The sequence below is a fragment of the Perca fluviatilis genome, chromosome 17, assembly GCF_010015445.1.
Source record: "Perca fluviatilis chromosome 17, GENO_Pfluv_1.0, whole genome shotgun sequence".
Lineage (NCBI taxonomy): Eukaryota > Metazoa > Chordata > Actinopteri > Perciformes > Percidae > Perca > Perca fluviatilis.
This window is the reverse complement of record NC_053128.1, coordinates 13,647,244-13,671,147: the sequence shown is the minus strand read 5'-3', so window position 1 is coordinate 13,671,147 and position 23,904 is coordinate 13,647,244. Positions and strand designations below refer to the sequence as shown.

Below are 23,904 nucleotides of genomic sequence, written 5' to 3'. Positions count from 1 at the left end.
GAACAAAGGGGAAAAAAAACAAATGTGACATCAAAAACTGTGTTCTTTTTAATTTCAACTCTGCAACTACAGTCGTATCTCTGATGAGGAACCTCCAATCAAACCGCAACCACCCAGGGAAATTGTTCCACCGTTTTGATGCTGACCTCCTTTTTTTTTTTTTTTTTTTTTCTCAAAGGAACTAACCATGCTGTCCTGCTTTTCCTCTCTCCTACTTTTTTTTTTAACCTCTCTCCCCATGACCCCTTTCCCTTTCCTATGTGGACGTCTCCTCTTATCATCTCATCTCTTCTTTATCCAACTCCAAACACCCCATGGCTTCCGCCCCCTCCCCTCCCTGTCTTTTCAGTCTGCAAAGTGGGGTTTTACCGCTCGCTGCTGGAGTCTTTGGCCTGCAGTAAATGTCCACCCCACAGTGTGGCCAGGCAGACAGGAGCCACTGCTTGCAGTTGTGAGGATGGATACTATAAGATCGACTCTGACCCTCCCAATATGGCCTGCACACGTGAGAATAGAACACACTTATATTTGCACATGCTTTCTTCTGATTATACTTCTAATGTTCAAAATGTTTGTACTTGTATTTTTGGATATCATGTTGCTGTAAATGGATCACATTTTAAAAGTCAACGGTTTACTTTTTTTTTTTTTAATGTTGTTGTATGACATTACTGGATCTATTTGTTTTTGTTCAGGCCCTCCTTCTGCTCCACGTAACGCCATCTCCAATGTCAACGAGACCAGCGTCTTCCTGGAGTGGTCCGTTCCCATGGAAACGGGTGGCAGGAAGGACGTGCGCTACAACATCCTGTGCAGACAGGTCCTGCCAGACGGAAGGGGCTTGGAAGAATGCGGCCCCAGCGTACGTTTTTTGCCACGTCGTGTCGGACTGTCAAACACCTCGGTCATGGTGGCCGACCTGCAGTCGCACACCAACTACAGCTTCCTGCTGGAGGCTGTCAACGGGGTGTCAGACCTGGCCAAGGACCACGCCAAGCAGTATGTGTCACTCAATGTGACAACCAATCAGGCAGGTATGTCACGCCAGATCTGTCACAACAGTCGATACTTTCTTTTTTGCCAATCACAGCCTCCCCATGAGTTCGCCAATCAGCACCACAGCTGCCCTGGTTTTTCCCCCTACTATTCAAACTTGTTTTGAATTTTCCAACACAAATCATCACCATTTTGTGGTTTATTAGCTGCTTATTTTTATACGTCCTTATTAAGACTTGCACAGACCAACCTGCTTGTCGGATTCCTGGCGAGGATCTGGGTTTGATAACAAAGACGCCAGATGATCAAATTATCACAGTATTTGTCCAACAAATCTGTCGCTGTATTCATTTTTTTTCTCATGCACCATCCCTGCAGTGAATGAGGGAACATTGCACAGTGGAAAGCTTTATGTTTTTGCATTTGCATCCAGATTTGTCATTGAAAAAGCAGCTTGGTATCCCTCAATTAGGCACTACATTTCATCAACAGGATTTGCAGGAATCAGGGACTTAATGAATCTCTTGATTTGAAGGCTGTGTGCGCGTGGGGTAGATTTTGTGCGGAAGCAGGTGTTATTCTGCATGCCGATCAAACTTGATGAATTAGGAGGATGTAAGGCAAGTTTACATGTTGTTTTTAGGCTGGGAAGTACTCTTATTGGTCAACTCTGAGCGAAAGAAAACCTTAGATGGTATAATGTTTTGCACTTGTAGCTGCTATGAATATTCTATTATCTGCGATGCCAGAGCAGCTTAGAAAATCTCTGTGACTATAAAGTATGCTTGAGACATGCACTAAACCAACAGTGGCCAAACATAAAAAAAACACTCTAATATTAGACAATAAAAGAGTCCAACTACTCCCCAAAGCTGTAAATATTGGAGGCTTTGCTGGCTTTCCTTTAAATGGAGATTAAAATTCATATGGGCTTTGGGAGCCCATTTTAATGTTTACGGGAGGTATGCTTGTGTAGTTTTTTTTTATTAGCTTGTAATGAAATGGGTAGCGCACAGCATAATGAAATGAGAAAAATATGATATTAATGCTTTCCTTCCCAATGCTTCTATCAGGGAAGGCTAGAGGGAAAACCTTTTTTCAAAGAGTGTGTTTGTTGAACAAATGGTTTATTGACAGTAAAGTACAGTAATAATAGAAAGTAGTAGTAACGGTAGGATGGATGTGTGTGTGTGTGTGTGTGTGTGTGTGTGTGTGTGTGTGTGTGTGTGTAAGGGAGAGAATGAGCGAGAGCGGCAGATGGTTGTCTGACAGTCAAGAGTACTGACGGCCCTCTAGCTGTGTTGTCATTGAGGCTGTCAGCAGACGGAGTGGATTACACCAGACTACAGAACACACATTCAGTTTATTGGAGTTGTAGCTAGATTAAAGTTAGCCAGTCACTGGACCAAATGGAGATTAGGGATTACATTAGATTACACGTGGCTGGCAGAGTCACAGACAGATAAAATGCGCTACTCTTTGGCATGGATGTGGTACAGGCTGCGCTAGGGCGTTTATTTCTTATTTTGTATATTAGATAAATATGCTCCCTTAAATTTTTTTATATAATAAATGTTAAAAGAAGTCACCAGCTCTGAGTTTGTACAGCGATCAATAAATCAAATCAGTAAACTGATACTTCATTTACGCAGCTCCTTTCATACAGGTTAGTGCATTAATCAGAACAATAAGGCAGCACATTTTTATATATATATATATATATATATATATATATATATATATATATATATATATATATATATATATATATATATATATATATATAAATAAATAAATAAAACAGTTGCAGACTGTGCACACAAAAACCCCAACCCAAAGGTATTTCTTCTGAATTTCAGAACAACTCATAAAGACAGACAATATTATATTATTATTAATTATCAAGCTGCATGCTCAGCAAACAACTTCACAGTTTCCTCACTAATTTTAACTCTCTGCCGTTGTCCGTGTGATGATTCCGAAGGGCTGACAAAAAGTGGGAAATGGATTCTTAATTTCAAAATCATACACACATTTCTCTTTGGAGAAAATATTAGCAATTGATAAAAAATTGTATGATTCATATTGGCATGGCCATGCCCTAATTGCAGTGTTAACAAAAGTGAAAAATAATGCGCAAAAATGTAAGGGGTTCCTCCTTGGCCCATGCTACACCCTTCCACCAAGTTTCATGAAAATCGGGCCTGTAGGTTTTCCTTAAATCTTCTGACTGACGAACAAACCAACAAACTAATCGAACCTCCTTTGTAGAGGTAATAATGCTTCTACACATAGAGAAACATTTACAGGATGATAAACTGGAAGCATTGGCTGACTGACAGATGTACCAATAGCAATTTTTAGCGTGTGAACACGTGTGCTCACATGCACATGTTTAGAGTGTTGAGGTTAACCATTTACAGTTGACTCTACATATCCTATTTTGGCAAGTAAATGCAGTAAGAAATAGGAATTACTAGCCTGGGAAAACCCTGACGAACTTCCGGCAAATTTGAGATTTGCTCTGCAAGTCAGTCTGGCCAAGAGCCCATTCAAGCCCATTTCCAATTTTTCCAAATCGAGGCACCAATCACAACCGTTGACGATAGCGCAGCGACGGCAAGCAGCTTTTTGTTTACATTCCAAATTGACGGCCACCGAAGCGCAGCAACTCGTTGATTCCGCTGTTGCTGCTACGTCACCCGGATCGTTGGTCTGATTGGTTGAAGGACTATCCAATTGCTCCCAGAGGCATTTGAGCGGCGTCCGTTGGTGACGACCCTTTGGAAATGAGCTGTGAATGGAACTTCCCCAGACCCACTCTCAGTTACAACTGAGAAGGGTCTGGTGTCACCCAGGCTAAGGAATTACAACTGCAAGACGGCAGATCTCCCTCCTGTGGTATTACTCACTAAAAGATACAGAGAGTTAACATATGATTGTAAACTTTATATATTAAATTAATGTAATCACATTATTTCTATTTATTATCAGTTCAATGCTCTGACCCATCAGTGCACCTAATACCACATCAAGACCATGTGTCCTTTTCTCATCTCATCTCATCTCATCTCATCTCATTGACGGATGTTGCCAGAAGTTCTGCTGCACCTTAAACCTCACCAACCGTGGTGTCAGCACATTTCTACATCGCTGCAGCTAGGTTAGGACCACATGAGGTCTTTGTATAAAATGGTTTCCCAAAGTAGTCAGAACGATCACGTTAATAAGCCTGAAGCATCTATTGTAACAAACAGTTTAGCATCCTGCCTTGCCTCTGTATCACAGATGCAATTACCCAATGAGGACTTTAATCAGCATTGTGAACATCTGTGTTGTCTTTGACCGTGTTTCAACTTGTGAGGGTAAAAAGGAGAGACCGGGGCGACACAGACACACAGAGACAGAGAGAAAGAGTCGGAGGATCTGCCATTTGATGTGTGGGAAGTGTCACCCTCGATAAGGGATCCGTGAAATAGGTGATTTCACAGTGTCCCTGTGAAGCCCTGCTGAATAATAAAGTGTTGGTACTCGCGAGGAGGAGAGGTGAAAGGCAGGGGGGAATGACAGAACAACAGGACGGAGGTAGAAGTGGAGGAGAAATGATGGGCAGGGTGCGATCAGGAACGAAAAGGTGAGATTGCAAAAAGCAGTGAAGAAAAGGAAATAAAAGGAGGGACAGGGTGACGAGGAGAAGGAACAAAAAGAGGGTGGACATTTACTGCATGTACAAACATTCAAAAAGCACTCCGAGGTCTGGTGCAGCTTGACAGTTTGCTGTTACCTATTGTATGATGTGGACCCAGGCGCGGACACAGAGCAGGCGAGGCAATCAAGGCTCGGTTGTACTTTTGTTCACAAAACTCAAGGCAAGAGGAGGTGTGGACTGATCACGGCAGGGTGTAGCCAGACTTGAGAGCAGGGGCGGGCAGGCTTGAGGGGAAACTCCGTCCCAGAAATCAAAAACTCCAGGCCGCACAAAAACTCGCAGCACGGGGATCTTGAAAAGAATGAAACAAACAAAACACAGTAGGTTCAGGACATCACAAAGAAGAAACGCACTAATAGTTAGGCACGAGTGTAACTGGCTGACTGGTACTCTCTACCCCGTGAAGGCAGTTAATAATCTGCCGCTGACTGTGGGAAGCACGGGGACTTTCAATAGGAGCCTGGTGAGATGAATGATCCCAGGTGCGCATGGACATGAAAGGAGGGGGAAACAAAAAATGTAAAAGGACAAAAAAAAACAAAAAAAACACAAAGCCCTGGTTGCCGAAGCAGTGGCTGTAACAGTTTGCAATGCATTGATCAAACTGACCACAAAACTGTCGCTGCAAGTGGCGTTGCTAAGCATCTTTGAGCTATTTCTTCATGTCTTGTGAATACATCTGCGAAGGTTTGAGTGGCAGTAATGAATAAACTGTTCATTCTACAAAAGGAGACTTTTTAATGAGTGACAATTAATCTAATTGGCCGTTTAATCGTTAATACTCCCAAACAATGCAGTCTTTTGTTAGCCGATAAGTTTGATGATTATCTATATGCATTAAATGAGTTCCTGTGGTGGCGCAGCTCCATTATGTCTTTTATTTCTGCCCATTTGTTTTTCATGTTGTTCACAGTGTGGGAGCACAGTGTGGTAACTGCACACTAAATGCTCTCATACATTGTTTTTTTGCCGTTGTTGGCTATTAATCAAATGAATCGTGATACATTACCGTGTGGGTGGTAAAACATAAGTGCACAGCCTGGTGCTTTGCCTATGTGTCTTACTTTTGTTTTTAGACATATATATAAAAGTAGTGGGGTAGCTACTGCAGGGTGTTTGCACTGAAACTAAAATGAATTGAACTTGGAATAGAAGAGGAATAACCTTTAGAAAACGGTATATATTTGGAGTGTCCAAATGTCCTTTTTGAAGGTCTGTAGAATTGTTATATCTTGTGCTAACTTCAAGTGTTGGTACTTTTTACCTGAAACTGTAGGAGGTTTCTTTTCTGGTTTCTAGTTTACCTGATGTATGCATATAGTCAGTGTGGTTCAGGAGCTGCAGCCACTTTAATATAGGTATATCATTTTAGGTGTTTTTTTTTCTCCCAAACAAGGGTTAAGTCATTTTCATTGGAAGAGGTTTAAGAAGACAGTTGAGACATTTGGTAGATCAGAACAGAGAAGATATGGGATAGAAAGTAGGAAAGAAGCTGTCCATGGGGGCACGTGGTTCATACGTAGTTCCATGGATTTTTATGAAATTCAACTTCATACAGTAATGTAACCTTTTACTTTATAATAAGATTGCCTTTCTACCTGGTTAAGTTTATTTGTTCAGTATTATTTTAAACATATGTGTATGCATTGTATGTCGTTATTAGTCCAACGGCAGTAGAGAGATGGGGAAAGACATTACAGTTAATGGTCAATGCCTTAAAGACACGGCAAAGAAGGCGCCCCGGACTTCCGAAATTCTTCCTGTTACGGCTTAATGAATTCCCGAGTGACTAAAATGTGAGTTTCAACTGAAAAGAATGCAACGTGTTGCGTGACGGATCGGTTCTGGGCTGCCAAATGACACTGTTGTAAATGTATAAAAAAAACATAAGAGAGGCATGAGATAGAGCAGGCAGGCAGGCAGGTGGTTAAGTTGGAAACAGAAAAAGATGAGAGCAGCCTTGGTACTTTACAAGCCTAATAAAGCCATATCTCTCTCTCTGTCTCCTATCTCTCTTTCATTCTGTCTCTAGGTCTCTCTTTCTGTCATTCTCTGAGGGTAGTTAAAGGATAATAAACCAGATAGTTGAAGGTCTGTATTGATTTCGGTGATGCTTGAGACAGATAGTGGTCCGAGAGGCTTATGTTCTGCACTGTGATAACTTTGCTCTTATCTGAGGCCAGAGCTGTCACACTGGAGGGCTGCACTCATCCACTGAATAGCTCAACACAGCCTTTTCTAACTTTTCTCTGCATGAAATAGAAGCTTCAGATAGATGGCAAAACAGAAAATGGCTTCACGGACGTTTAGAGTTAATTTGTGTTCTGCGTTAGCGTACTGTATGTGCTCATTAGCAGATATAACACGCGCTGGAAGTGTTTAAACTAGGAGGTGTGATTCCACTGTCTTCTCTGTTGCTAAATTCAAAGTGTTGCTGGGACCCTGTCTACACACCTTCACCACTACGTCTCATCTCTCACTTCTTTCCATTTTTGTCAACCCTCTTGCTTTTCTTCCTCGTCCTCCTCCTCCCCCTCCTTTAGCACCACCTTCCATCACCTTCCTTTCTCTCTTATTTCTCAGTTTTTTATTTTTTTTTTTTTTTTTTTTTTTTTTTTTATTTTTTTTTTTTTTCCTCATTTAAAAATTTGTTTGTTTAGTTAGGTGTTGAGTTGTCAGCTAAGTCTAAAAAGTGTTTATTTAGATGTGTGTAGTCTGTAAAAAAACAATCAACAATTAATAAAATTAATTATGTTTAAATTGCAAATCATATTTCTGAATCCATATTCTAGCTATCAAATATGAGGATTTGCTGATTTAGTTTGCTTTTATATGTAAAGAAAAACTCAACACATTTGGGTTTTAGACTGTGCATCAGACATTAGTTTAGGCTCCGAGAATTTGTTTGGGTGCTCTGTCACTATTTTAATGGGAATAGCATTTGACAGGTTAATTCATTGTAAAAAATAATAATTTGCAGCGGCCCTAGTTAAATGTTATACATATTTTAGATGTGGAATGTCACATCAAGTATATTTATATAACCCCAAATCATAAATTTGTATACCAGAGGGCTTTACAATCCGTAGGCCCTATGACACCCTCTATTCCAAAATTTTGATTAAATATAGCATGGCTAACTGCATCCATTTTTGGAGGATTTAAACTTAGATTTTGGTGTATTGTTACCCGTTAAGCTGCTGGGAAAAGAAGCCCTCTCTCTCATCATTGCATCCCAGCATTTATACCATTTAAGCGTGTGTGTGTGTGTGTGTGTGTGTGTGTGTGTGTGTGTGTGTGTGTGTGTGTGTGTGTGTGTGTGTGTGTGTGTGTGTGTGTGTGTGTGTGTGTGTGTGTGTGTGTGTGTGTGTGTGTGTGTGTGTGTGTGTGTGTGTGTGAGAGAGAGAGAGAGATTCGGTCTCTGGTTTCAGGCTTTTAAGATGTTGCAGATAACACTTCTGTGCGACCATTCACTCAGGATACAGTTACTGTGTTTGTAGCGATGATTTATTCCCTGTGGAGTTCTGCTGAGGCTATTGAAACCTAAACACTGTTTAGCATTTGCAGTGGAGGCTAACACACACACACACACACACAATCAGGATGTTGCCTGAGGGAGCATTTTGCCTGGTGAAAAGCTCTTTATGTGTCAGAGACTCTCCAACTGTCCCTCTGAGAGACAGTTCAGGTTACAACAGGATGGCTCGATGACAAACGCTCACGTCTGAGCTCACTTGACTTCAAAACTTACAGAATAAGTTACCCAAAATCTTATAATGGAAATGGAAACTTTGCAAAAGCCAAAAACAAACACTGTAAAGGCTAAAGAAAGTTTCTCCTGCGATAAATATTGCTTTTGAAATCTGCAGACAGACACACTTGGTAGACTAAAAGCCGTGTGCCAGATGTGTAGAGTCATAGTTGACTTCTTGGGCTTCTCTGCCAGTGTCTACTGAATAGCAAGATAAAGGGATAGTTTAATTAGGCACAGGTGCTGCCAGATTGCAGAGGCAGGCAGAGCTGCTTTGGAACCAGAAATAATCTCAGTAGTTGAGTTAAAGCTCAATGGACTGCGCCAAATAACCTCAGAGGAACATTGGTAACTAACAAACTTAAATTCCAAAGAAGAAACTCTGGAGAAAATATGTTGTAAAAAATGGCAGATTTAGTTTTTCTTCACCCAGCATGACAGAAGTAACATCACGTCACAGTGTAAATTCTAATATAGTAAACTCCCTTTTTTCACCACCATGTTTAAAGTGGTCTTTTTTTTGTGAATAAGTTCTTTGATGTTTCAGCTTCAGTTTAATATTTCATAATGTACAACAAATTATAGCAAGCAATACAATTAGCTCCGCGCATGTAAACCTCAAAGGATGAGGTGTCATCAAAAGAGGGATGTTAACCAACCGATTTTATGACTTTGGCACAATTTCTCTTGTGTTTAAACATCATGTTTATTAGGATGTTATGACAGTCATGTTAAATACTGGAATTAAAACGATGCACTGTGTTGGATCATATTAAACTGCTGCATTTTACTAGTCAAGCAAAAATGAAATTGTGTGTGTGTGTGTGTGCGTGTGTGTGTGTAGCACCGTCCCCAGTGAGTGTGGTGAGAAAAGGCCATACGGACAAAAGCAACATCGCCCTTTCTTGGGCAGAGCCTGATCGTCCCAACGGCATCATCCTGGAGTACGAGATCAAGTATTTTGAAAAGGTAAAAATAATCCAAGTTTGTCTTCTATTATACAAAGCTCTGTGTCTCTGTCCACTGACCTTTGGCCTCTGTGGTTTCTGAGTACCTTTTTAAAGCTCATATTGTACATATGTTACACAGAGGTATTGATTTATTTATTTATTTTTATTCTATCTGTTTATTTGTCAGGGACAGTACATATTGGCATTGATACATCTAAAGTGTAACCGATGCAATGTATATGGGACTTCTAGCCTTAGGCTAATTTGCATTCCTTGTCCCTGGGAAATGCATTTTGCATGCACTCTTATGCTTAAGTTTATTTTATGTAAAGTATACCACATATATTGACAAATAATGTTAGGGTTAGGGTTAGCTATAATAATACTGATTTACTTTTACTGTTAATTACCACATCGCTTTTAACAAATGCTGCATTATAAAATGTTTCATTATTTTATTATAAGATCCATTAAAGTTAAAGGACAATTCCGGTGCAAAATGAACCTAGGGGTTAATAACATATGTGTACCGAGTCGAACGCTCTCTGGGACCACACTTCAACGGTAGCATGAGAGTCCCTACATGTAAACTGAAGCATTGAGCACTTTGTAAGTGTACAGACAGTTTATTAAAAAGATAGATTATAAAGAAAAATAACATGGCTCAAACACAGCGTTCGTGATTCGACTGCTCATGTTTTCCAAGATGGCGCCCTCATGTAAACATGAACGCTACTGTCTTTATAATCTATCTTTTTAATAAACTGTCTGTACACGTACAAAGTTCTCAATGCTTCGGTTTACATGTAGGGACCCTCATTATGCTACCGTTGAAGTGTGGTGCTATTTTCAGCCTAGTGGTATAAAATAGCGACTTACCATCTGCCCCGAAAGCTAGCGTTAGCAGCTAACCACCGGTTTGCGGAGCTTGTTTAAAGCTAGAGACACATTCGACTAGCATGAAAACAGATCCCAGAGAAAGTTCGACTCGGTACACATATGTTACTAACCCCTAGGCTCATTTTGTGCCGGAATTGTCCTTTAACACATATTGACTCAAGTCTCTTTTTAATTTGTGTTTATTTTGTCAATGCTATGCTCACCTAAATGCAAATGAATGTAATTATATACAACCATCAATGTGTTGAGCTAAAGCCAGTACCACATGACATCGGTATACTTAGTTGTATATTAAGTTGGTTACTGGTTAAAATTTTACTTCCAAATGAAATGTATATTTCATGCATTTCAGAATTTTTCCAATTCCAATGGAGATTTGCCTTGTGCTTTATTTTTACTGAAGTGGCCTTTCATCCTTTTTTTAAGTTGGACTTGGGTAGAGACAGCAATTTGATGCTTCTATTCAGCTCATTGTTCCTGTGCCCTTCCTCTTTTCTCTCTTTAGTCCTCTGATGTCGTCTTTTCTGGGAAGGTCAGAATAAAGGTATACAGGAGAGCAGAGCAGGGTTTGTGGTCAGTGGTTAGCTAATGGCTTCTGGCTAATGGAGAGGGCATTTAGCTGTGTTTTAAACCTGATGTGGTTACAGTTGAGAAACTGATCCTTAAACTCACGCACTTAAACACACACACACACACACACACACACACTACAGGTTGCTGGGAAAAAAATGAGCAGGCAAGACGACACAAATGCAAAATCTGCAACAGCAAATAATCAAAGCTACAAAAACACATATAAGACTAGTGAATGAATTACAATAATCCCCTTTCCCCTTTCTCCAACAGGAGCAGGACTCCAGTTACACTATTATAAAGTCCAAGGAGACTGAGATGGTGGTGGAAGGACTGAAGCCCTCTTCAGCCTACATCTTCCAGGTCAGACATGGGTCAAAAAAATAAATAATTTAAAGACCGTCATAATAAAACAATTTGACGACAAAAAGCACTTTAGTGTAGTCTGAGATGAGAAAAAGGAGAATAAACAATTAGAAAGATGTAACACAAATGAATGTATAAAAAACAATATGGTGGTATATTCAGTGGTGGAAGAAATATTCAGATCTTTTTTTTTTTTTTTTTTTTTTTTGAGTACAAGTATTAATACCACACTGTAAAAGATACTCTGTTACAAGTAAAAGTCCTGCATTGAAAATGTTACTTAAGTAGAAGTATGTAAGTATCATCAAATGTACTTTAAGTATTAAAAGTAAAAGTACTCAATGCAGAGAAATCCTCACATTTCAGAAACTGGAAACGATTCAAACTGTTCTTTCAATCAACTAAGTGTTTAATCATCTAATCAATTCAGCTGCACTTGTAGGCCTATATATTGTTGGGTAGTTAAATTTATAATAAAACTTCGTATCTTTATAAATTGCATGTGTTTTGTGTGCAACAATCTTAATTTGTAAAGTAAATAAAGCTGTCAGATGAATGTAGTGGAGTAAAATGTAAAGTGTAATGTAACGCAGTAGAAGTAGAAATCGGCATGAAAAGAAAAAGACTCAAGTAAAGTACAAGTACCTCAAATGTGTACTTATTTACAGTACTTGGGTAAATGTACTTAGTTACATTCCACCAGTGGTTATATTTACTGTAGATGTGATAGATTTGGATATGTTGCATTCCAGGTGCGAGCCAGGACCTCAGCAGGCTATGGCGCATTTAGCCGACGTTTTGAGTTCCAGACCAGCCCTTACTGTGAGTACAAGAGAGAGAGCGTGAGCATACAAGTTGTACGTGACTCCCACCTGCTTTTTGGAGGCTGCATCAACAGCAGATGCCAGGTGTGCTTTTGTGTGTGTACTATTTGTGTCTAATCCCACCTTTTTTCTTTGGCAGTAACTGCGACCAGCGAGCGTGCTCAGGCTTCGATAGTAGCGGTGGCCATCACGTTGGCTCTGGTCCTCCTGGCGGTAGTCGCTGGATTCCTGCTCAGCGGACGGTAAGACGCGTGTGCAGGTGGAAGCACATTAACTTATATTGAATGGCCACACACATGAGAGAGGCTGGTCAGAGTGTGAAACTTTCTAAACACAGTTTGTATGTTTTGTACAGCACAGCAGTAATGTACATGTGTGAATATGTGGATATACTGTATGTTAGCTTAGTCAGAGGACATCCTCTTGTCCTCCTCTGACCTATTGCTGACTAACAAAAATGACCAAATACCAAATCTCATTTGTGACCCAGATACGTCTGCGTTAGAGCAGCATTAAGGGATTAGATAGATGGCTTGAGGTTAGAGATTTGTAATAGGTCAGGATTAAGGGGTTGCTTTTTAGGTTATAGCTTTAGGGCTGATGCATACAGGCCTCCTCAAGTGTGGTGGTGACCCAACTTTGTTGCCTGTTATACATCCGCATTCAGCACTCCATACGTGACACACTGCATTAATGTTGCATCTTCATGCCTCCGCTCTCATACTACCTTGTCTTGGAATTGGTAGAATCAATTTTCTGATATCTTTTTCACACATGCACACTGACAACATACATGAATGCAAATTCTGTATATAGCAATGGAAGCTTTCAAACACATGCAAAGCACATAATCACTGGCCAGAGTAGTAAACCGTGTTGAGAATCCTCACATGATCTCATGTCCTTAAAAGTCCCTTTTATTTATCTGCAAAAGTCAATTGAACTCTGGCACTTTCTTAACCACATTTTTCTATGATATGTATCTAATTAAGTTAATTACCAGCTACGCATGTCCAAATGCCTGTCCTGAACCATAATTAACAAAGCTGAGGGCAGTTTGACAAAGCTCAGCCTCTGAAATCAGATTCACATGCATGTTCTGATGGTCTGTACATCCGCCCATCTCTCCATACATGCGTTTTGTATTATTGATCTTATGAATCTGTTCATTCATTTTTTTCATCCATACACACATTCTGCTGCTCGTTCATTCATTCATTCACTAAGCTCTCCGTCCCTTTAACTGTAAGGCCATAATTTAGTAATTTACTTACTACTTTTTTGAATCAGCGGAGGCTCTGGTAAGGTTCACGGATTAAAAAACAAATCAGAAAGAAGCAGCGGTGATTTTGGTTTAGCCGATCAGGGATGAGGATCGCTCTGGTTTTGTGTGGGGGAGGAGAGATGAAGGAATGCCAAATTTTCCAGAGATGGATTTGGAACACAAGCACCACAACACCCTCCAACTACTGCATCCCCTTCCCCTGCGCCTGCATGACCCTCCAGACTTTACACGCATGAATAGACATCCGAACACAGCACACATGTATGTAGACACACACACATATGTGGGGGTGCATGTACGCATGGGTAAACACACACGCACACACACACACACACACACACACAGGCGCACACATGTAGGAAGTTGGAGAGCCAATGGGGCACGGGCATGCTCAAACCCCTTGACTCAACAGATCCGGCAAACTCAACACCCTCAGGCACACACACATGGACAAAACACAGACACACATAAACACAGAATCCCCTCCCCCACACTATCCAGCTGCCCGTACCAAACCCCTACAGCCAAGCCTGGCTGTGCTAAAGAGAGCCCTGATGGGAAAGACTTGGACATGACCCGTGTGTGTGTGTGTGTGTGTGTGTGTGTGTGTGTGTGTGTGTGTGTGTGTGTGTGTGTGTGTGTGTGTGTGTGTGTGTGTGTGTGTACACTTGGGCTTTTTGTCTTCAAGAACTGAAAAATAAGGAAAACTGTGGCATCTAAAACATTTTGGTTGACTCTTGTTTTTTACAAACGCAATAACGTAAAGCATAGGCCTGTCACGATAACAAATTTTGCTGGACGATAAATTGTCCCAGAAATGATTGCGATAAACGATAATATTGTCGTTCTGAGACCATTTTCATCTAATATAATGATAAAGGCATAATAATGCAGGTACACCTTTTCAAAGATCAATAAACTTTTATTTCTAAAGAATATTTAACACTGGAACTGGAAGACATTTTAAATATCCACAATAAATGAACAAAACAACCAAAAACAATAAATAAAATGGACTCTCAGTCTCTGTTAACAAAAAAATGCACTGGAATAAAAACCAAACGCAACCAAAAACGATGAATAAAATGGAAATTTTTCCCGCCACGATAATTTCCATTTAAAAATAATCCAGCTCATTTTTATTATCATGCGATTAATTGATTTATCGCATATTGCGACAGGCCTAGTAAAGCAATGCATTTACCTCATTTTGAGTGCCGCCCTGTGTCCGTTCTGTTAGTGTCATATGTTTGCATGTGTGTATGTTTGCGTGTCGGATTAAGTTTAAAAAGCAATCCTCCTGTTTATCTCTGATGCTGCTTGTCTAAATATTGAAATGCAGAAGCTTTGAGCACACAGACACACACATCAAACAAACAAATACAGGTTTTGGCCTATTCATCAGGCGAGACACAAAAAGCGCAAGACTGCTCTCTCCTCTGCCAAAAGGCAGAGTTGATCTGTTGACAAGGGCTTTCTTGGAAAATGATAGTATTTGAAAACTGCACTCCTTTGCTAATGTCTAAAAGGCTGCTATTTTTCAGCATGTTCAGCAACCTTGAATCGTAACTTAGCAGAGGAAATAAAAAGCTTAGGTTGCACTTAGATCCAAGTGTGGTCATGCTGTGTGTTGGCCAGGATTTGCTTCTCTGTGGCTGGGCCATTTTGTGATATCTTCACTGGGATCTCTGTTTGCTACCCTTTGTTCTCTCGGAGTGGTAATGACACGGTTTGCTCAGATATACAGTACATAAAATGCATAAGAGCGTACAGTATTTTGTGCTATCTTGTACTAGAATTTGGGAATGTATGTAAGAAAATTATATACAGTAATTGCTACATGATGCTAAAAAAAAAAAGACTGAAACTGAACTGCGGACCTTTTTAAGCAGAGTAAGTTGAAATAATTAGTCCTTTTCCATGAGGTGTTACCATTGTTTTGTCTACCCCCCTGTAAATGTGCCACTGATGCCATGAAAAAAAAAAAAAAAAAAAAAAACACCAGTCAATGCTTTTACATGTGCACAAAAACAATACTGTGACATGGCATTTATTCCGATGTGTTTGTGTGTCCCCTCCCTCAGGCGGTGTGGCTACAGCAAAGCAAAGCAGGACCCGGAAGAGGAGAAGATGCACTTCCACAACGGTCACAGTAAGTTAACAAATCCAAACTAATTCTGTGTGTGTGTGTGTGTGTGTGTGTGTGTGTGTGTGTGTGTGTGTGTGTGTGTGTGTGTGTGTGTGTGTGTGTGTGTGTGTGTGTGTGTGGAGTGTGGGTGGTACAGTTCCACTACATGTACTGTAGAGGGTTCAAACAGCGGTCATGTCTGTATCAGTTTGTCCGTCACTGTGTGTGTGTGTGTGTGCGCGCAGTTGACAGTGTTTTGTACCAGGAGCTATTCTTTAAATAACAGACCAGATCTATGGCAGCCATGTTGGCACAGGACACACAAAAGCTATGATTAATAGCCCGTGACAGCTTAATATATTTGGCAACATTTCTGGCATTGTATCCTGCCATCCATCTGCTGGCTTCAGAGCCGACCATGACCGTACATCAGGAAAAAAATCCCACAGTGCCAGTATGTGTGGTACACTGTCATATGATTCATATTTAAAATGAACGTTAATTACATATCATGCCCACATAAAGTGACTTGTTTTGGGGATAATTAAATGAATCAATCATTTTATTTTGCTCTAGATGCAGTTTTGTAGGTAGTACTGTACCTTCAGTTGAAGTCATGTTTTTTTAAAAGGTAGAATAAGCATAAGGGCTTCAGGAGTTCAGAGCATGTTCTAAATCACTACCATAACAATATAAAAAGGCAGAAATAAAATTGATAAAGGGTATGAAATATGGATAGAAACTAGGGCTGGGCAGTAGATCGATATTATATCGATATTGTGATATGAGACTAGGTATCGTCTTAGATTTTGGATATCGTAATATTGTGATATGACATAAGTGTTGTCTTTTACTGGTTTTAAAGGATGCATTACAGTAAAGTGATGTACCTGTTGTAGCTGTTCTATTATTTGCCTTTTCCCCACTTAGACATTATGTCCACATTACTGATGATTATTTATCTAAAATCTAAGTATATATTAGATATTTTGTTAAAGCACCAATTGTCAACCCTAGAATATCACCACAATATCGATATCGAGGTATTTGGTCAAGAATATCGTGATATCTGATATTCTCCCTATCGCCCAGCCTTAATAGAAACTATAACATTATACATCTTATGTAGTCATGTCATAATATAATACATTTTCTGGAAATGTACATGACAAACTGAAATCAAGCCACTACTTGACATTGATCAAAATTGCTAGTAATTCCTGCTCCTGGATTTGCAACATTTCCTGCAACGGCCTAATACATTTACATTGTTATCTATGTATCTATGTATCTATGTATGTATGTATGCATGTATGTATAGTGGATACAAGCCTGAATAAATGTTAATGATGGTAAATTACATCTAAATGGTAATGATGGCATGTGTGTCTGCAGTAAAGTTCCCTGGGGTGCGCACTTATATTGACCCCCTCACCTATGAAGATCCCAACCAGGCGGTGCATGAATTTGCTCAGGAGATCGACGTCTCGTTCATCTCCATAGAGAGGATCATCGGAGCAGGTGAGTCAACTCGGTGTGTGTGTGTGTGTGTGTGTGTGTGTGTGTGTGTGTGTGTGTGTGTGTGTGTGTGTGTGTGTGTGTGTGTGTGTGTGTGTGTGTGTGTGTGTGTGTGTGTGTGTGTGTGTGTGTGTGTGTGTGTGTGTGTGTGTGTGTGTGTGTCTTACAGATGCTCTGATTCATATTCTGAGCGTCCGTTTGGGGCTGATTTTTCCAGAATAATGTATCACAGAATACATTATTGTTTGTTTTGAAGGGAACCTGTTCAGTCAAGCATGCTCAGGTACAAATACTCTCATCCTGTAACAGCTGAATTTCAAACAATACCGGTACACACACTAAATGAACAGTAATAACAGCAATGAGTCTAGCCTAATTGTGTCATGTTTAGAATTCAACCATTTTCTCATTACCTCTACAACAGGGCGTCATTTTTTCTTCAACCTGCATAAACCGGTCACATTCATAATTGCACATCCTTGTACAGACGCACGTTTACACACAGTGAGTTAAGTCAAACACTATGCTAAAAAAAAACGCTCTCGCTGCTATAAATGGTGTTTGTGTCCTGATGACAAACATGTTGATTTGTAACATTTGTGAGCTTCCCAGGCTTTCTAACTGTGCAACAGTGAAATAGGCCCTTAGGTATAACACTCATGGTTGTTTAGGTTCCTATCTGGTGTGATAGTGAAGTGAGTTGAGTGATGCTTTTATAGGTCAAACATTTGGTTGCATTGCAACACTGATCCTAAACAACATAAGAAAATGCATTGCAATTGGTAGAGGAGTTAAATAACAGAAGAAAAATCCGTTTTTGAATGTTTCCTTATGTAGGTTTTATTTTTGCTGTTCTATTTGGGTTCTGTGAAGAACTCCTAAATTCGTCTAATTTGGCGTTTCTTTAGAGGTGTTCTCTTTCTCCACAACTATTATATACTTTTACATCCAAAAGTAGTAGTAGTAGTGTCTTGAAATTTGTAAGGAATGTCAGGAGAATAATTTGATTTACTATGTCACTATCAAAGACTTAAAGGTGGTGATAAAGGTGATCTGAAATGTTGAGGCCAAGCTTTGTCTCTTTGGCTCAGGGGAGTTTGGCGAGGTGTGCAGCGGACCGTTGAGGTTGCCTGGGAAAAGAGAGATCCAGGTTGCCATAAAGACCTTGAAAGCGGGCTACACGGAGCAGCAGAGACGAGACTTCCTGTGGGAGGCGTCGATCATGGGCCAGTTTAACCACCCAAACATCATCCGTCTGGAGGGCGTGGTCACCAAGAGTGAGTCATCAGCACGTCTGTTTCTAGTCAGACTTTACACACTTTGTTTTGCTTCATGGAAGATTCACCCTGCATGTTTAAAAAAAAAAAAAAAAAAAAAATATGTCACAATGCCGAATACTGGGACTTCTCATATGTCAGTTGCACTGTGTTGATGTTGACTGAATCTCAAGCTTAACTTGTCAGACTCTGCTCTGGTTTCTTCAGTCTATAAGCTGACAGGGTTTTTCAGCATCCATCAGATTCAGCTGTTCTTCATCAGTCAGGTTCAGATGTGTTTTGACAGCTTCAACTGTGGTTTATCAAGCTCAGTTGCACTTTTGAGTTGACCTTTTTCTGACTCGTACATACCGTTTATGGCTTATAGCAAGTCGTACAGTGATAACAAAATTAAACTGAATATATTTCAGAAAGCTCCAATATTGCCAATCTGCTATTCAGCCAATATAATTAATTACAGAAGAGTCTGAAAAGAATACAAATACACTGAAAAGAATACAAATACACATAAATGTATTACTATTTTTGTAGTGAAGTATGTTCTCATATTGTGCTTCTCAGGCAAGCCTGTGATGATCATCACTGAATACATGGAGAATGGATCACTGGACACGTTCCTCAAGGTAGGAGGACAGAGGGGGACAAGAATGCATAACAGAGGTGAAAACAGGGAGACGGAAGTGAATGATTATAAGGTGATGGGGAGGAAGAGTATGCGAAAGAGTAGGATGATAATTATAGGTAGTAGACAGTGGATAAAGAGGATGATGGAGAGTAAAATGTAGGGAAAGAAAAGGATGAGGGTAAGGAAAACCACCATTAATTCTCAAGAATCAATCAAAAGGAATTGTTTGTGGTGTATGAAAACGAAGTGGGGTTGGCTCTTAGACTTAGATCAATGTTGGTCTGTAAGTGGCAAATGGGCAGGATTGTAGAGCCCCTTGCTGATAGGCCAAATTGGGAGGACAATTACCACAGGGGTGGAAAAACATTCAATCCTCTAAAAAAGGAAAATACATTTATGAGAGCGATTTGTGGTGAAGATACGCCACTGTGGGGGAATATGTCCATCGAAGCTATCATTATTCCAATCTAATGCCTCATCATTCTACGCATTCAAGCAGAAATGAACTAAAGAAGAATATGTGATAGTTATAATTGTTTGTGAACAATTCTTGCCGGTGTTGTGCAACATGTCTGAATGTGAACAATGTAAAGATGGATAATCACAGGAGCCCAGACAGTCTACAGGATGCAGATTTCAAAACTTACTCTACAATTTTTGAAATGTTTACTTGCCCCGACTGTGAGACAGATCACTATGCCAGAAAAAATAAATAAAAAGACATCTGAGCACTCAGGGCTAGAATCACGTCTGTACTGTCTAGACAATTTGGACTTGACTGAGAGGAGAATGAGGACTATAATGAAGGCTGGCAAACCTCTGAATTAAGTGATCCCTCTCCAGAGCACTTAAGTCTACCCACTGGTTACAATGGCAAGATGCTCAGTTGGCGGACAAGGCTAAATCCTGCATGAAAAAAGGAGTAAACTCCCGCACCAGATGGCTAATGGAGAGGTGAGAGAAATAAGGTCGTACAATTGCATGACGGTAAAGGCATATTTCAGAACCGCAATTATGGAAATTTGGGAATGATGAGAATAATGTGGTGGTGTTTGGAGGTGTGCTAGATAGGCAGACTGGAAATATACTCTTTACCTGAACAAGATGTTCTCCTAAGGCTATGTTTACACTTTGCATTTTGGTTCGAAAAGCAACCGTGAGCGTCTTTTGTTGCTATAACAACAGCTACTGCTGGAGTATCCTAGAGCGCTATGTGGAGCGGTGCTAACGTTACATAAAACAAAGCGAATTCCCTGAACAGGGAGCAACCGGTCATATCATATAGTGGAATAGAATGGTGCTGTGAGACAAAAGACAGAGTAATGATGTGCTACAGGGCTGTGGTCAGTGCAAACTGCTGCGCTGTGTGCCTTGGGGAGTAATTCGGGATGGCAAAGGCAGGCAGAGGAGCTGGGAGACCAGCAGGCGGAACAGCACAGACAACCCTGTGAAGTAATTACATGGATGGCTGCTGTACTGAGGCCGGTATAAGTAACACAGCCATGAGAGAAACCAGGGGCTGGACTGGCTCCAGGATTAAGGGTCACAGCTATGGACAATGCAGTACAAGGCTCATAACTCACATCTTTGGCTTAACATCTTATTTCACATTTAAGTGGGATGTTCTGCTGCTGCGAATGGATGGGGAAAGTAGTTGTAGGAGTGATGGAAACTGTTGAAATCCAAGAGCGGAGAAGGACTAAGAGAGGCACAAGTCTGCTGTTGATGAGGGGAAAGTTAGAACTTTTACATTTGGAATGGAGGAAGTGCATGCTTGAACTAACAGTCAGAGAGAGCTGTCATTGGGTGAAAACTAAAGCGTGATTTATGGTTCTGCGGAGGCTCCATGCCGAGCTTTTGCTGTAGCCTACGTAAGTGGCCTGATGTTTAAAATTGTGCGTTGGTAGTGCGTCGAACTCTTTAAGAGAATAGCAGGACCGGCACGTGTGTGAAGTGTGTGGTAGAGAGAGTGGGCGAGTGACTTGGATTAGCTTCGGAGCGAGTAGCGACCCTAGAGGCATAGTGAGAGAAGCAATGTGTCTCCCCTGTGCTTTCTGACCACGGTGGGAAATCTGTAGCAGGAAAAGTTAACTTGTTGTCACTTGAGTCAGCATCGGTTGGAGGTGGGTACTACACGTTTGTTCATGAAACAAATCTGGGTGTGTGAAGTATAAAGAAGTGGGCTTACAAGACCTCTGAAGCCCACTTCTGATCTCTGTTTGAGGCTAGCGGCTCAAGGCTACATTAGCCACGACTAGCATCTCACACCCGACTCTCTAAGCAAACTGTCGGTGTGATCTGAGTTGCATTGTGGGTAATGCAGGCGCCAGGTTTTGACAAGGAAGAATAATGTGTGAAATAAAAAAAAAAAAGATTGAAGATATCTCTGGTTCTGCTGCATTGATTTTAATCATGTTTCTAAAAGGTCCATCGTGACTCCAACAAGGAGCTAAAGGAGTGCAAGGTTAAACCTGTGGAGTAGTCTTTTAGGTCTGTCGGCTCTTTCAGGGAGCTACCTCCTGACCGGCATGCAGTGGTAGAGAGAAAGCACATTCTGTCCTTGGCAAAACGTTCTTTCCCCGTCATCATTTTACCTTTTGTTATTAAAAAAAAGACCTAATTATTAACATTGGGGTATGGAGATTTGAAGGTCCCACAAGAGAAAGTCAAGTCAGGGCTCGAAGTGAGGAACGAGAGAGTGGCTGTGACCTGCAGGAGGGAGACACGGGTCAGCTGGTGTCTGTACCAGAGGCAGCGATTTCACACCACATGGTGTGGCTCTGGACAGCAGGGCAGCAACCAGCTCTGGGCAGAATGAGAGCAATCATTACTAGTGTTGGGAGTAACGCAATTAAAAGTAATGTATTCCTTTTTGCTGTAACGCAGTAATATAACACGTTACTAATTAAATTTAGCTAATATTATACCCATTACAATCTCAGTAACGCGAGTTACAACGCATCATTAATTTAGTAGTGTTTCGTTTTTTTTAAGAATTCACCAACAACGCGAAGCATTTCTTTACAGGAAAAGCCGTGAGTATTATTTCCTGTTGCTGTATTGGGTGGTTGAAGTGACTGCAGAGACGGATACATTTGCGAGATGGACATTATTTTCAGAAGTTATTACGCTGCGTTGAAGTCAGCTGTCCCGTCACTGTTCCCAGGGTCAGAGCCAGAACCAAAGACGGTACGGGACAACATCTGTGTCCCAACAGGTAATGGTACGTCAGCGCGGACAGCATTGTGACCGAACTGCTGACAGATAGAAACATGTCGGGAATTAATGTTTAGGCTTGCTACACGTAATATCACAGTACTTTTAACTGAGTATTTTTATTTTCTCCTACTTGCCTATTTACTTCTCTATTTTTATAGCTTTAGTTACTTTGCATATTCATATTAATTATACAAAATATTATGAATAATCTATGATGTATTCAAGTGAATAAAGAGGAGACTTTATTGATCCAGTGGTGAAATTAACTAGCTACCTGCCAAGTCAAACTTCCGCTGTTATTTTGGGGAAAGTAACTCAAAAGTAATGCAAAAGTAGTGTAAAGCATTACAATTCAGAGACAGTTATATTGTAATATAACCAATTACTCTCAAATGACAGTAACTAGTAATCTATAATGTATTACATTTTGGAAGTAACTTGCCCAACACTTACATCATTACCATGAGATGTAATTGTAATCATTAGAGACAGATAATTTGTAATTTATATTTCCGGGAATGAGAAGTGTAAATGAGATTAAGTGTTAAAGTGGTTACCCTCAAAAGCCTCCACTGGCATCAAACTGGGAGTTAAAGTTGTATGTGCAGAGGTGTGTTACTATACTATAACTTATAGTAATTGGCTATGTGGCGTTAATGGCTGTGTGGCTTTCATGCTGGAAGGCAACCCTATGAGTGGCCTCTAACAGAATGCTTAGCTATAATTTTTTAATGCAGAGATGTCCTCTTACTTTTGCCTTTCTGTATTATATTTGGACACAGTTTTGCAGGCTACACACAGAAAAAACTACAGGAAAACATTATTTCACTGCACATTTTCCAGACAATTTCTATTGTCAAAAATGTAGGAACTCCATTATCATTGCAGAACTAGTGCAAAAATAATGCAGACACTATGGAGAAGCACGGCATCGACCATATGCTACATAATTGAAAGTGAACAACATTCATAGTGGGGGCTCCTGGTGGGCAATTAATTAATGATTTCCTTTCAGTGGATTTGCTATAATGTGGATTATAGACATGTAATATGATGTCTTCTGCTCTGCCCTGAATGCTATCTGTCCACTGTTCTCATAGACTGTATGTGGTTTCACTAAAGATATCGGATACCCAATTTATTTTTGTCCTGTTTCTCTCTTCTTTTCTTCAGAAAAACGATGGTCAGTTTACGGTCATCCAGCTGGTTGGTATGCTGCGTGGCATTGCGTCTGGCATGAGGTACGCATAAACACAAAGGCACAATGTGTAACTGAGCACATCATCAGGGCACAGTGTTGTAAGGTTTACCCCTCTCCTTGGTGCTGATAAATGCAGATACCTGTCCGACATGGGCTACGTCCACCGGGATCTGGCAGCTCGTAACATCCTGGTCAACGGTAACCTTGTGTGTAAAGTGTCTGATTTCGGCCTGTCCCGAGTCCTGGAAGATGACCCGGAGGCTGCGTACACCACTCGGGTAAGACTGTGATTGTTTGTGTATGTATGTAATGTAATAGGGCTGCAACCAATTATTCATTTCAGTTAATCAATGTCCCAGTGCTCACGGTGACATCTTCAAAACGCTTGTTATGTCTGATCAACAGTCCAGAACCAAAAAGGTATTTTTTTGGCAATTTACAATGATACGAAAACGGATACAAGTAGCAAATCCTCACATTTACAGCAAATGTTTGGTCGTTTTGCTTAATAAACAACTTAATGAATCAATTGTTGTCAGTTGTCTGCTGATTGATTAATCATCTAATTGTTTTCGTCCTAGT

The 23,904-nt window shown here is 40.4% G+C and overlaps 1 protein-coding gene across 2 annotated transcripts in view; it reads left to right on the top strand.

Moving 5' to 3' along the window:
- LOC120545595 (ephrin type-A receptor 5) overlaps positions 1-23,904 on the top strand; it is a 74,828-nt gene that overhangs the window by 35,781 nt on the left and 15,143 nt on the right. The window contains exons 4-15 of one of the 2 annotated variants that reach the window (XM_039780095.1): positions 350-505; positions 696-1,034; positions 9,301-9,425; positions 11,153-11,242; positions 11,998-12,067; positions 12,209-12,311; positions 15,439-15,506; positions 16,878-17,003; positions 18,092-18,277; positions 18,839-18,900; positions 23,295-23,362; positions 23,459-23,600. In XM_039780095.1, coding sequence (XP_039636029.1) covers positions 350-505; positions 696-1,034; positions 9,301-9,425; positions 11,153-11,242; positions 11,998-12,067; positions 12,209-12,311; positions 15,439-15,506; positions 16,878-17,003; positions 18,092-18,277; positions 18,839-18,900; positions 23,295-23,362; positions 23,459-23,600 — 1,535 coding nt within the window. Of the gene's footprint in view, positions 1-349; positions 506-695; positions 1,035-9,300; positions 9,426-10,811; positions 10,911-11,152; positions 11,243-11,997; positions 12,068-12,208; positions 12,312-15,438; positions 15,507-16,877; positions 17,004-18,091; positions 18,278-18,838; positions 18,901-23,294; positions 23,363-23,458; positions 23,601-23,904 lie in introns of those variants that run through there. The other variant, XM_039780096.1, reaches the window with a different exon arrangement.